Source organism: Cygnus olor, chromosome 3, assembly GCF_009769625.2.
Source record: "Cygnus olor isolate bCygOlo1 chromosome 3, bCygOlo1.pri.v2, whole genome shotgun sequence".
NCBI lineage: Eukaryota > Metazoa > Chordata > Aves > Anseriformes > Anatidae > Cygnus > Cygnus olor.
The window spans coordinates 52,023,827-52,038,729 of record NC_049171.1 but is presented as its reverse complement, the minus strand read 5'-3'; the positions used below and the strand labels follow the sequence as shown (position 1 = coordinate 52,038,729).

At 38.8% G+C, this 14,903-nt stretch overlaps 2 protein-coding genes across 3 annotated transcripts in view; one reads left to right on the top strand and one right to left on the bottom strand.

Annotated features, from left to right (window-relative positions):
* Positions 1-13,534, top strand: part of COL10A1 (collagen type X alpha 1 chain) — a 66,018-nt gene extending 52,484 nt beyond the window's left edge. The window contains exons 1-3 of one of the 2 annotated variants that reach the window (XM_040554365.1): positions 4,889-6,257; positions 6,946-7,099; positions 11,397-13,534. In XM_040554365.1, the coding sequence (XP_040410299.1) occupies positions 6,961-7,099; positions 11,397-13,291 (2,034 nt within the window). In that variant the 5' untranslated portion in view covers positions 4,889-6,257; positions 6,946-6,960 and the 3' untranslated portion in view covers positions 13,292-13,534. Of the gene's footprint in view, positions 1-4,888; positions 6,258-6,945; positions 7,100-11,396 lie in introns of those variants that run through there. The other variant, XM_040554364.1, reaches the window with a different exon arrangement.
* Positions 1-14,903, bottom strand: part of NT5DC1 (5'-nucleotidase domain containing 1) — a 150,941-nt gene that overhangs the window by 120,876 nt on the left and 15,162 nt on the right. The gene's annotated exons all lie outside the window — the stretch shown is intronic.

The window sequence follows — 14,903 nt, the reverse complement described above, 5'->3', positions numbered from 1 at the left end:
CTCAAAATTCAAAGCCAAATTCTCACATTTGCTTAGATTATCTAGTGCTCAGGCCCTCTGACTCATTATTTTTCTAAAAACGTGCACGAAGTTAACTGGATTTTTCATCTGTTCTTCCCCTCTTGTCAGGAAGATGCAAGTCTTGGTATTTCCAATTTAAAATGATTATGTTTTTAAACAAATCTACTGAAAATCCAAAATTTTAAAATCTCCGTATAAACATTTACTGCACTTCATCAGAAATACAACCGTGGAAGAAAATATTAGTATTAACATAGATAAACAGCATTTTTTTTTTTTAATCTTGAAAACTAATCAGTTTTTATTTAAAGCAAGACCTCTGGTATGAGTTTCAAATTAATGCATGAATTTGATCAATACTTCTTGATTTTACTTTCAAAGGAAGGGGAGTAAAGAATAAAAAAGGCCAGGCCAGCAGCATAGCCAAGGTACTGGAAATATCTTTCCTAACACCAGTACTGCTATTTTTTTTAAAATGCTGGTACATTTTACTCTTGTATTATTAATTCTCAAAGATAGTGGAAGATTTTCTTAGTTTTATAGAAGCACAATGCAACAGACACATTACAGTGTGGTTAAAAAGCATTCATCAATATTATCTGAATTTGAGGAATATATAAACCGCAATACATGTCAGACTATGTGGAACTTCCTGATGTTTCAGCTTGGCTACTCAGTGCCTCTGCAGGTTAACTCATCAGAATGCAACTCCAAATATTTAACTGGGTGTCATCTATTTAAATATACCGCTATACTAAATATGGCTCTTGTGATCAACAGTTACCTGGACTGAACATAAATGTCAGTAGACAGTCTTGCAGTGCCAGAATAATTACAGACCGTCTTTCCATTACTACTTAAAAGCAGGACATTTTTTCAACCACAATTACAAGTGTTAAAAGTATAAGGGCTTTATGTATATAAAAAGACTAATACTGAACCGTAGGGATAACACAGTTTGTTTTGTTTGATTTGATGAGAATTATTTATTATATCTCAAAGTATGAATACAGATAGGTCTACCCAGTCCTGCAGATTCCCTCAATCAAGCATCTATTAACTACAAAAGACATGCATTTTGATACTCAGAAGAAATCCAACTTACTTTGCAACTAGCAAGGTAAACAAATTCTTCACCAAGATGTTGTCTAATCCTATGCAGTCCAAGTGGCTAGTGTTGGAACAGAAAGTAGCCTCCATGCACATAAAAAGTAGCAATGATTACAAACAAAACAAAAAGCCACACATGAAAAAACAGAAGTAAAAAACAGCCTTCCCACAGCTATCGAATTCACAAATTATCCTGCTGCCTACTTCTTTGGGTGTGTTTGACTGTGCTCAGTGAGGAGCTGAAAAACTTCTGTATTCGTTTTCCCCATTAAAAAAGGTGCAACGGAACATTTTGTCCCTCTGCACATCCATTTACAGCTCACCTGGCTGTTACCACAGGAACGTGTGGATTGTTCTGCACTGCGTGACGGAAAAAAAGAGAGTTGGACAGTCTTAATGCATGGAGCTGAGATGATTTAGTAGTATCCAGAGCGTCATAAAGTGCACCACAAACTGGGAAACCCAATTACTCTTAATTTCATGGCAGGCTTCCGAATTCCCCTTAGAAATCCCTGACTGCCTGTTGTAACAGAACTTACAATTGGAGAATTTCTTCCTCGGAGGTGGTGTTACAACTTACTAGAGGCCAGTGCAAAACCATAGCTTCCACAAGTTTTGGGAATGTGCACTTTTATACAGGAAAATTTACCACAGACTATGGTAGACTCTTCCAAGTTTATTTCAGGCAGATAACAAAACTGGAACTGACTTACAACAGAGAGCATTAGTTATAGATACTGAGCCATAAGAACCAAAATAATGCTCTTAACAGTGTTAAGATTTTATATCATCAGTAAAAAGTTACTCCAAAGTTTTCAGATTAGTCTTTAAACTACAGGTAAAATCTTCCACTGACACATTCTTGCCTCCTTCTTCAGAGCAGAGATTATTTGGCCAAACAAAAGGAGTTAAGCACCCCTGGTTCCTTGGGTACCATATTTTAACATAAAAAGTAATTATAAACTACAAAATAATTAGGATTAAGGCTGACAATGAATTATTAAAAATAAGACAAATTCAGAGTTAAAGCTGTGAATTATTGCTTTCAAGAAGTCACAGTGCATTGAAACTATTTAAGCACATGCTTTGTACTTAGATGATGCAAAATCAAGATCATATAGTCGAAGTCAAAACAATAAATCTAAGCATATTCACACTGAAAATCCTCAGCATCAGGAACACACTTAGCCAATTCCCACTTATTGCAAAAACCTAGCCAGCCTTTCTCTGAGTTTTGCTCTCTCCATTTTTTTTTTAATTTTAATTTTTTAAGGCTGTGTATAGATGTGTGTGAAAGGGAGTGGTTGGTAGTTTTACTGCAGTTTATGCTTAATTAAGATGTTCCACACTCCTTCCCTGTAGGACTTGCTTACTGTGGACTCATTCAAGTCACCATTTGAGTAACTTGCAGGATAGTGGTAAAAGTCAGTTCCCATTTCCCAAAGCCGGGTGTCACTTCTGTACCACTTATGCCTGTGTTTCCATTGGCTCTGTAGAAGTAAGAAACAGGTCTTTTTGGAAAGCATACGCACTTACTGATGAGTAAACAACATTCAGCCAGGAAACACACTGAAATAGAGCAGACTGCTGCAAACAGCATTAAGGACTGCAATTCCAGTATCTACTTCACGTAGTCCACAGTAATTCTATCTGGAGGCTTTTTACTGCAGTTAAGTTTAGTAATGAAATAGTTGAAGTCCAGTCTTGAAGGAATACTACAATAGCTACTTCTACATGGACTGAGGATGCCAGTACAAAACTAAAAGCAAGTCCTGGAATGGCGCGATGGATAAACATGTCCCACTGTTATTCCTGACTGTTAGGACAGTGGGACAAGGGGAAGAAGAGGGAGTGAAGACGCCTACGTGGGAAAGGCAACTTTCCAAGTGCATAGCTACTGAATTTTAATACCTTACAAACAGGTATGAAAATAACCTTTCCAAAATATGTGCTGTTATTGTAAATAGGTATACACAAGTATGCCTACTGCACATATTTTTGCACGTGCAAACATACACCAAAGCCAACCTTCGCACGCATGCCTGAGAGCTAAAGGCATGTTAGCGCTCTGCTAATAGGCAACAGCCTATCATCAGGGAAAACATACAACAGGAGCAAACTCCAATTCTACCTCAACTTCCCACAACCACAAAAAAACAAAACCTCAAACCAAAGTAGCAGCATAAGATAGCACAATAGGGTGGAGCTCAGGCTAAACATAAGGACAACAGTTTTGCCTGTATATACCTTTTGACCCCGTAACCATCCCTATGTACATACAGACACAGAGATTATTCACCTCCCTGCCCCTAAGGAGCCAAGGCAGGAAGTGAGGCTGCTGGACAAATAGGAGTGGACATTATTGGTGCTTTTGTCCCATAAGTGTGTCTGCTTTGGGGGTATTTATGAATTAGGCTAGAAATTAGCATGAAATTGTGTGTGCACAGAACTGTTGCCTGCTGTTCCTAACTTAGCCAAACATTGTCAAATTAGCAACAACCACACTTCCCACTAAGGGCTATATATTTAAATGCTTTAAAATCAGAAGTTATTTTTGGATTTATGCGAACCAAAAAATGGGGTTTGGAGTTGTTTTCCTTCACAGAGGAAATAAACTCTACGCCCATACATTTGCTCTTTCTATCAAAAGTGGATGGTTGGATTCTCATTTGAATGTATAGAGACAAACCTTTAAACGAAGCAGCTTGAGATGTTACACAAACAACTTGAAGATAGAGCTTCCTTCTTGAAAAGATTAAAAGGAACTGAATGCACATACAGGGAGTAGAAATGTCATCTCAGACATGCAAATATTCTCAGAAAACCACTGACCAGATTGGGCACACAATTTTAATGGGGAAAGCAGTCTGAAGGCTTCTTCAGAGGAAAGCGTTTATTTACAGAAATTGAATTTGATGTTATTTAAAGGATAGCTAGGAAGAAGAAGGCTAGAAGAAAAGAACTGTTAGACAATACATTAAATAAATTATTGCAGTAGTCTTTAAATCCCAACTTTAATACAGCCCTCTAGTAAGCAAATGTATTAGCACAATCGTAAGCAGAATAGACTTGATGGTCCATTGGTCTCTTTCAGTACAGTAACTTGTGTTCTAGGATATTTGCCACAATACATAAAAGCCAAAAAAGTTGTCATTGGTAGCATGTGGAATTAAACAAAGACACAAAGCAGGTAGAATTCAGCCCATGTTAACCTGTCATTCCACAAGATAGCTGCACAGTTCAGGGCCACTAGCTCAGTCTACTGGCTGGAAAGGTAACAGATCTCCCTGGTGCACCTACCATGCATGAGAACTCACAGTAACACAGGTTATTTATTAGTATTCCTGTAGTACAGTATGCGAATCCCCTTACTTAGTTACAGTATCTCTACCGTGTCTATTAGGACATGGGTGCATATACATTCTTCTGTACAGATATGACTTGTACCTCACCAGAGGGCTCTCCAGACAGCTTCTACAAATGACAAATTAACTTGAATAATAAACACAACTTTACATGCTCACTTCATCAAGACAGTAATTTATAGCACATGCCCAGCTTCCTTTAGTAAAAGCACAGATAGCCTTTATCTTTTTTTTTTTTTTTTTTCCACCAATCTTTAGTGGAAGAGAAACTAAGAATTTTAAACATGTCCAAAAATCTAACTCCCACAAGACTGAACTCAATGTAACAATGTTAAGTGAAGTCTGCAACTGGCAAAGAAATATTAACACACAGGTAACTTAGACATAGGTATTTTTCCTGAGAATGTTTCATAAAGGCAAAAAGTGCACTATATATTTAGTTGTACAATTTCATGCCAAACAAGAAAGGTTTATTTCTTGTCTCTCATTTCTGCTCTTAAATGATGTTTCACAAACAATTCAAGAACTAAAAATTACTGACTGTCCAGTACTGAGCACTAATAAAAGTGATGCTGAAACACTGTACTATTCCATTATTTATTCAGAAAGAAATCACAATGTGTGGATACAGTCTGTTAAGCAAGATCAGTTTAACAAAATGTCTTAAAGGCTAGAACTAATCTACAACCTGAAGGGAAAAAAAAAAAAAGTTGTAATCGATTTTGAGCCACCAACACTAAAACAGTGATCACTTAAATTTACTGGTGTAATCATTTAATAGGAACAACATACATCTAGTAAAAATAAAGCAATAAACACATTTGATTGAACAAATAAATAAAAAATAAAAAAAAAACTGCTGAGTACAGAACAGATCAAAAAAGTCCCACCAGCCCCAAACATCAGCCTTGATAACACTTGCATATTTTAGCAGTATGGATTGCAATATGTTTGTCACAAATGAATATGACAAACTTCTCATTGTAGGCTTACATTTCAATAATCCATAACACAAACATTACTTGCAGCATACACTGAATAGGTGATATTGTACCTCCAGCATCAAAACAGCTGTAAGTCTAGATATACGATCTGAAGATAATAATCTCCAAAACCAATAACTGGTTAAAAGTAATCTTAAGGTTCACACACAACTCCCAACTTAACATTTTAACTGACTGTAAGCTCTCCATTTGTATGTCAGTGAACAGCTACTCACATAAGTAGTCTCTAAACTTCAGTGGAGTTACTCCTGAAGGTAACAGCTCATCAAAGTTCAAAATATATAATTCTTTCTTTAAAACATTCACACAAAAATACAAATGAAGCACCTAGAATCATCAACCTTACTTACAAGTTCATGATTTTTTCCAGTGCTACCTTTCTCACTTCTAAAGACAGAAGGGACCCAAAATTTTAGAAAATACAAACTATAAGCAATAAAATTTCATTAACAATAAGAAATCCAAGAGAAGGTAAAAAAAAAAAAAAAAAAGGCTTAACAGGATCTAAAATGTCTACCCAAAATAGCTTCCCCCACCCCTAAAAAACACACATATACACACAGATAATTACTGCTTACTGATTTTGGGGGAGGAGCTTATGTCCAGCAGTCACCAAACTAGGGGGAAAATCGTATAAATACTCAAGGGTGACACCTGAAATCATCAGCTTCTGCTCACTCACCAGTGGCAGAAGAACTCCTCACTAGAGGAGGATTTGCAACTCTACTGCCCTGCGTTGGAGCTCCACAACATTTTGGTATGCTATCATTTCATTTCATTTCATTCTGTTTGGTTTTGATGCTAACTTCTACAGGATACTTGCTTTCTGGCTGGTGAGGGAAGCGGGTGGATATTTAAGGGACAGTGACAGCATCCTTACTGACACTGGAGGTATTTGAAAGGCGAAAGATAAAAACTTGCTTTCAAGCAAAGCAATATGAGATTTTAGCCATTGATGTTGAAAGGAGCCAGGACTTCATATTTCATTTGCTGTAGCATTAGAGAGAAGCAATAAGGTTATGGTGCGATGTCTGTGATAGCCACTGAAAACTCTTCTTCATTCCAGGAGTTGTGATATATGCAACTCCTGAACTTAGTTTTGGGGTCCTGGTGTAATTAGGAAAATAATCACTGTTTCTGAAGACAGTGGTTTTAAATAAGATGACACCTATTTAAAATTATTCTCTTTATAAAAGTGAGACCACTGCCTCTAAGCTCTCTCTTGTATATCTCATACAGACACACAAGAACTCAAAATCTTTAGTTAGCAATACTGATTCCCTTTTCCTTAGAGAACTTTTCACAGACAGTGAAAGCAGGAGAAAGTAATCACAAAATAATGATACTTTTAACACCAACAGCTTAAGAAAATTCCTCTTTTTTTAATTCAGAAGACACTGATCAACTTCTATTTAAAACAACTATTTCTCCCCTTTCTAACACAGAACTGACCTGGAAACATGCATTTACAAATATCCTTACTGCTGCTGTTTTGCCTAAACATAGTCCATGGGAGTGATGGATATTTTTCTGAGCGATATCAGAAACAATCCAGCATCAAGGGGCCACATTTTCTACCATTCAATGTAAAGAGTCAAGGTAAGCCTACTATTTTTTGATGATCAACTAAAAGAAAATTATTTCTAGTGGGTCAATACATGAACAAAAGTTCTCTGTTTATACTACTGGTATTCAACTTTCACTAACAGTTTAGGTTTAATTTAATAAGGTCATCACTGCAGAAAACTGGCAGTGGCACTGGCAGCTGCCTCCTGCTGATAAAGATGTACAGTTGTCTGATTTTTTTTTTTTTTGTTACACAATAATTGCTGAAAGGATACTAAGCAGAAACAAAACTGCAGCTACAGATCCGATTTTCAGTTGTAACACAACTGTTTGCATAATTATGCATACAAGCTAATAATCCTTAAGTCTTTTGGTTCAATGCCAAGCCTCCTAACAATGATCTGACATCTACAATATTTAGAACTTTTATACTACTGTCATGGTACCTCTATGCAAAATTTAAACATACATTTGATGCATATTACCAAATGCAGACCTGTTTAAGGCCTGGAAAGGCAAAATAAATCTGTCTATATATTTGTAAAAAACCAGAATATAAACCTCTCTGTTTTTCATATGTGATTTAAGCTTGTATTTGGTCAGACTTACCTCTTCTAACAACAAAACAATTCTAGCTTTACTATAAAAAGTTCTCTTCATAAACCAGTCTTAGAGCAGACTGAATATGCAATATATAATTGCAATGTTATACATATCCTTGGTGATAACTTATTTCTTGTTACCTTTTCTGTCCACTGAAATCAAATGGGTGGTGACATTTAAGGTTTTAAAACTACCAGAGTTCTATTTTATTTTTTCCATCCTTATGCCAAAGCCTTTTTAAATCTTGAAAAAACTACATACCAAAACTTCTGACTTTCTAGGTGCTGGTTATATTTGATGAACAGCCACCCAGAATACAATCAGTACTCTCTATTCAAAGTTACTATCATTAAATTTGAGAGCACTGAACCCTCCCTGTAAATATCCCTCTCTCCCCAGAAGAGCAATACTTTTTTTCTTTTGGACATCAACAGGCTATTTAGAACAGCGTTCACTTTTGCTGTCTTTCACCTACTTTTAGCTGTAATAATCACACTTGGGCAGAAATGAGGAATTTGAATGAGGGACTCAAAAAAACAGATTTGCAAATAAGCTTCTCCTCACCAGAAAAAGAACATTTTAGGCTATGGAATTGGAAAACAGCATAGCAGAAGCAGACCTGGAGAACAGAAAAATTGTTGCTCAGGATGTAGTATTTGCATTATCCTCATGAGCAAGATTCACTTCAGAGTAGCTCTAGTCCTGTCCTATGGACTGGACACTCATGAGCAGCACACAGCAAGTCCAAAGATGCAGTCCTGCTCTCATCCGAACTGGCTCCAGCTCATGTGCTTCAAGAATGCTCTACAGTGAGAACCGAGTGAAAGCAGCATGACTGGGAAACTTACCCTCCAAAACGTTCTTCTGGGCTGTACCAAAATAATATTACAGTTTCATCCCTTGCCTTCAGCACAAGGACCTTCTGGAATCCTACTAGTACTCTTAGATTGAATTTAGGTACATGAACAGATACTGAGGGCTTGCTAGCTGGCGTTCCCATGAGGTTACAGTTTCATTTCCTCCTTCTCCCCTCAGTAATTCTTCAGTGTTTTTCCATGATTTTATTGAGTATCATATTATTCTTAAATGAAGTACACTATTTACTTGGTTATCTTCTACAGTACTTCAGGGAAAAAAAAAAAAAGAAAGAGCAAATTAAGGAAAAAAAGGAAGGAGCAGCATAGACAAAAAATGTGATGAAAGGGAGGAGAAAAATGAATTGTCCTGCACAAACTTTTCACTTTTATGTACTTATTCACAGAGAATCTAATGTGTGTGAAACTTCTTATTTAGAACAAGAATGTTTATATAGACCTGTGAAAAGTGTAAAATGCTGTCTATTTAGGAAAGAAAGCAAATATTATATACTAGACCTCAAAAGCAGGAATAGCCTACAATTTTACAGACTTGGGATTCCAGTTGTTTGACATATCTTCATTTTTTTGGGAACAAGTATAAAAATGGAGGACTGGACAACTCTTGCTACTCTTCAGGCTGGAAAACAAGCATCCCACAGAGAATTTTTAGAAGAGATTTAAGAGGGCTGTGTTACAGAATCATTGTTTCCTAATCTGAGATGAAAATGGAAGAATTAAATAGGAGAGACTACAGAACCAAATTGATCTCTCTGACTGTATTATCTAGTGAGTTTTTCCTTATGCAAGTAGCACATAGCAAGAGATTTAGATACCAGTAAATTTGTTTTGTATAGCTTTGCCAGAAAGCACACTGGAACTAAAATTTCAGTCTAGGTCTAAACAGGTGACCCATGACAACACCTGTTAAGTGCTATCATGCAGTAGCATCTAACAGAAAACATGGGATGGAATTCCTACATTCATTTCCATAGGTGACAGGGTCCACATCCTAGCCACTCTGTCCCAACATCAGAGTAGCACTGTGTTTGTAATTCTCAGAGGCGTTTTCCTGCTGGGCACAAGCAACTTCAGTATACAAATTCAGTCTAGAATCTGGTTCAGTGTGAGTGAGGACCTGCTATGCAACAAGTGTAGCTACAGAGAAAGCCCACTACGTGCACAGCAAGATAAAACCATGTAGTGTGAGGGAGTAATTTACAGAACTTGAAATTGTGTCAATATTAATTATTTTAATATTAATATTGCTTCAATATTATTATTTAATATTAATTCAACATGATTCCACTTCTTTATTAGAATTTAGTGTTTAAAAGAACATAGTTTCAATGCAGAATGAGTACCTGATACTTTCAGTCTATACTCTCTACTCTTACTTTAAACAAATTAATAAATAAAAATTCCAAAAGAAGATTTTCTGTCACATGATTAAAAATGCCAGATCTGTAAAAGACATTTTGTCTAGGCACCTACCAGACCCCAAAAGCCAAATAACATTTTCTTTAATTTTAGCTTAGCAGACAAAATGCAATATTGAATAAAATTCCAGAAAGCAATACTGTTGGCAGTTAAAACCTATAAAAGCTTTACCAAATTTGATGAAATTGTACAACAGTTTTAGAAATCTTTCTTGACAGCTTACCAGTCAGAACATACTTTCCTTTTGTGTGTGTGTTTAATGTTATCATTTTCTAAATATACTAGGACTTAGTATTAGGACTAGGACTATTATCTTTAATCCATTACATCATTCCTTTGAAATCTTTGTGAGAAGTTCCAGTTGAGAATAATCTTAGAATTAAGTCTGACTATTCAGCAGTGCCTAAATTAATAAGCCTTTACTGCAGGTTATCCTAAAATGTTCAAACTTATTTTTATATGTATATATACATACATATAAATATATATATATAACATTCATCATAACTATGGTATTTTGTTCTGCAATGCTACCAGTTGCTGCAAAATAGCGAAGTAGTCTTACAATATCCACGTTAATCTTCTCAGTAATATCCCACAAACCAGAATCCTAATTCCAATGGGAAGCTAGGAGTTTCCCCAAAGTACACAGAAAACTGAGTATTGAGCTTGTTTATTCCTCTATTTGTGACATTTGGTTAAGTGGCTCCACCTGCTGTCATGATAACTAAGAAAAAAAGATCATTTAAAAAAAAGAGCAAACAATGCTGGAATTCTGACTTCAGTAAGACAAAGTATCAGTTGTTATCTTGTCACTGTGTGAAATTACTACTGCAAACAAAATTCTGTAAAATGATAGTATTTGAAAACATAACATTCATATGTTTACAAAAAAAAAAAAAGGCAAACAGTGATGGCTCACATTCAGAGATAAGGAGGAACAGCCAGAAATCTGACTACTTAAACGTAGCACCAGCTAGTTTTAGAAAAACTACACTTGTACAGGAAGCATCCTCCATTTTCAGTCATCATCAAAATGCAAGTCTTAACTTGCTAAATCAGCTACCTGCTTTCTTTATTCCTTAATACTCTGCATCCACTCGAGCAGCATCTTTTAAGCAATTTGAGCCTAAATGTATTCAAGAAAAAATTTCTAGAGGCTTCATAGCTCACATTACTACTCCAACACATTTGCACTTGTTACATAGCCATATGAGAGCCTCGAGTCACTTTCACTGTGAAAGTTGGCTGGGGTTCTGAGTGACCAACTGCGATGTCAGAAACTTGATTTCTGTGAGGCCCAAACAAAGTTAATATTTCACAGATTTCATCACCATCTCCAAGTCTGCAAATTTGTAAGGTCTTTTCCATGCTAAGTAATTCCATGAAATGTTGTAGGTTCCCTAGTTGACCTGTTTTCCCCTCTCATGCAGGTGTACAGATAAGAGGCGAACAAGGACCCCCCGGTCCCCCAGGCCCTATTGGACCAAGAGGACAACCAGGTCCTGCAGGAAAACCAGGGTTTGGAAGTCCTGGACCCCAAGGTCCCCCTGGTCCCCCAGGACCACCTGGATTCTCTGCTGTTGGAAAGCCAGGAATGCCAGGTCTACCAGGGAAGCCAGGAGAGAAAGGATTAAATGGTGAAAAAGGAGAAGCTGGACCTGTTGGGCTCCCAGGAGCAAGAGGGCCACAAGGACCCCCCGGCATTCCTGGCCCTGCAGGACTGTCTGTCCCTGGCAAGTCAGGACCACAAGGCCCTCCAGGAGCTCAAGGTCCACGGGGCCTCCCTGGTGAGAAGGGAGAGCCAGGTATTCCTGGTATAAATGGACAAAAGGGAGAAAGTGGGTTTGGTGTTCCAGGCCGCCCAGGTAACAGGGGTCTTCCAGGCCCGCAGGGACCTCAAGGCCTCCCAGGTCCTGCTGGGATAGGGAAGCCTGGAGAAAATGGTCTTCCAGGTCAACCAGGTATGAAAGGTGACAGAGGTCTGCCTGGTGCACGTGGAGCAACTGGTATCCCAGGTCCGCAGGGTCCACCAGGAGAACCTGGAGAAGCTGGCATCGGTAAGCCTGGCCCAATGGGACCACCAGGAGCAGCAGGCATCCCTGGAGCCAAAGGACACCCTGGACCTGCAGGCTTGCCTGGATCCCCAGGTCTTCCAGGATTTGGAAAGCCAGGATTGCCAGGGATGAAGGGACACAGAGGGCCTGAAGGACCTCCTGGCCTTCCAGGACCTAAAGGAGATCAAGGCCCAGCTGGTGTGCCGGGAGAACCAGGTCCTGCTGGGTCACCAGGGAACATGGGCCCCCAAGGACTCAAAGGCTTGCCCGGTGAGAACGGCCTGCCCGGACCCAAAGGTGACATGGGCCCTGCAGGCCCTGCAGGATTCCCAGGAGCCAAGGGTGAAAAAGGTTTACCAGGATTAGATGGAAAACCAGGATACCCAGGTGAGCCGGGTCTCGCTGGTCCTAAGGGACACCCGGGTCTCCCAGGTCCAAAAGGCGACACTGGCCATGCTGGGCTACCTGGCCTGCCCGGTCCAATGGGCCCACAAGGAGTTAAGGGACTGCCAGGCATCAATGGTGAACCAGGACCCAGAGGACCTTCAGGAATTCCTGGGATCAGAGGCCCCATCGGTCCCCCTGGCATGCCAGGAGCCCCTGGTGCTAAAGGTGAGCCAGGAGCACCAGGACTGCCAGGCCCAGCAGGTATTGCTACAAAAGGCTTAAGTGGACCCATGGGACCACCTGGACCCCCTGGGCCTAAAGGCAACAATGGAGAGCCTGGCTTGCCAGGTCCCCCAGGTCCTCCTGGTCCCCCTGGCCAAGCCGTAATCCCACAGATGCCAGAAGGCTATGTTAAAGCAGGAGAGTCTCGAGAACTATCAGGAATGTCTTTCATGAAAGCAGGAGTAAACCAAGCTCTCACAGGAATGCCAGTGTCTGCTTTCAGTGTCATTCTCTCAAAAGCTTACCCTGGGGCAACAGTCCCTATCAAATTTGACAAAATCTTGTACAATAGGCAGCAACACTATGACCCCAGAACAGGAATCTTCACCTGCAGGACCCCTGGACTGTACTATTTCTCCTACCACGTACATGCAAAAGGAACAAATGTTTGGGTTGCACTCTACAAAAATGGTTCCCCCATCATGTACACTTATGATGAATACCAGAAAGGATACCTTGACCAGGCCTCTGGCAGTGCTGTCATCGATCTCATGGAGAATGATCAAGTATGGCTCCAGCTGCCAAATTCAGAATCCAATGGCCTCTATTCCTCTGACTATGTTCACTCTTCTTTCTCAGGTTTCCTATTTGCTCAGATCTAACACCATCCCACTTACACTGTCCTGACACTCTCTCCTTCAGTCCATTTTAACCGGGTACTGATCTGATGTCCTTAGCAGGTCATGCAGCTTCAATTTTGCAACAAAAACTGAAGAGGGAGTGAGAAGGTGGAAGAGATTGGTTCAAACCTAGTAGAATAATATTGTTTGTTTCTAGAGAATTGTCATAGGAAATTTGTTTCAAAACAATGATTATTTGTCCAACCAAATGCAACATTAAAACTTTATGAATTAATATAATGGACCTGTCTGTCCTTCCTCCTTAAAAAAGGGGGGGGGGGGGGGAGGGGGCGGGGAAGAAGGGCGGGGAGAGAAAGGGGAGAGGGAAGAGGTCAGAATTTCTAACTATCATTTCTCGTAAAGGTAAAGTAGCCATTCCAGGACACTAGATCACACTTGGCTATACTTTAATTAACTGAAGGTATTATTCAAAGTAAACAGTCTCAGATACAATATAATCATTTTAGCTAGATAATATACTTCATCATTAGTCTGCTATCTATCATCTTCAAGCTATCAAAAAGGAGTAAAGAAAACATAACCCTAATACAGTGCATAATATGTCACAATTTAATAGGAAAAGCTGAACTAAATTAAGGAAACCTACCTCGGAGAAAGATAGATTGACAAATTATAACCTGTTATGGAAAATATAGTGTCTTTCATAACAGGAAAAAGCGACCAGATTTAAAATCTAGAAATAACAGGATGACAGAATTGTTAAGGTTGGAAGGGACCTCTGGAGGTCATCTGGTCCACCCGTCCCCCGCTCAAGCAGGGACACCTAGAGCTGCTTGCCCAGGACCGTGTCCAGGTGGCTTCTGAAGATCTCCCAAGGAAAGAGAATCCACAACCTCTATGGGCAATCTGTTCCAGTGCTGTGTCATTTGCACAGTGTCATAGTAAAGAAGTGCTTCCTGATGCTCAGACAGAACCTCTTGTGATCCTGTTTGTGCCCATTGCCTCTGGTCCTGGCACTGAGCACCACCAGAAAGAGCCTGGCTCCATATTCTTTGCTCCCTCCCTTCAGGTGGGAACTCAGTTTTTTTTGACATATATGTTGTGATTTGCAGCAAACAACTAGTTCAATATTTTTTAAGCTCCTAATTAACATTCTGTAAAACTACAACAATCAAGAGTACAGTAAAACAACTATCACCAAATCCAGAAGATAAAGGACATATCTTCACATGCACACAGACCAACAAAATCAGAACAGTTTACCACACCTAAACTGGAGACAATCTTCGCATTTTTTTTTTAAAACACAATAGTCTTGGAAATTTATTTTACTTACATGGTAAATGTATCAGATAATCCCTGTAATTTTTCAAGGGACATAATCATATTTACCATACATACACTCACGTCTCTCAAATGTTAGTTATTATATTAGTCTGTTATGGCTCTATGAAAATTTAATGGCGTAATGTAAGCTAGCTCAATATCATCAGTGCTTATAAATTATCAAGTTATAATAGTTTGATTACACATTTCTTCAAGTAATAGTTCCCATTTGAATGTTTTATGTCATATACATCCAAAGCTTATCAACTCTTGAACTATTATTTTTAGCATTTTGTTAAACAGATGT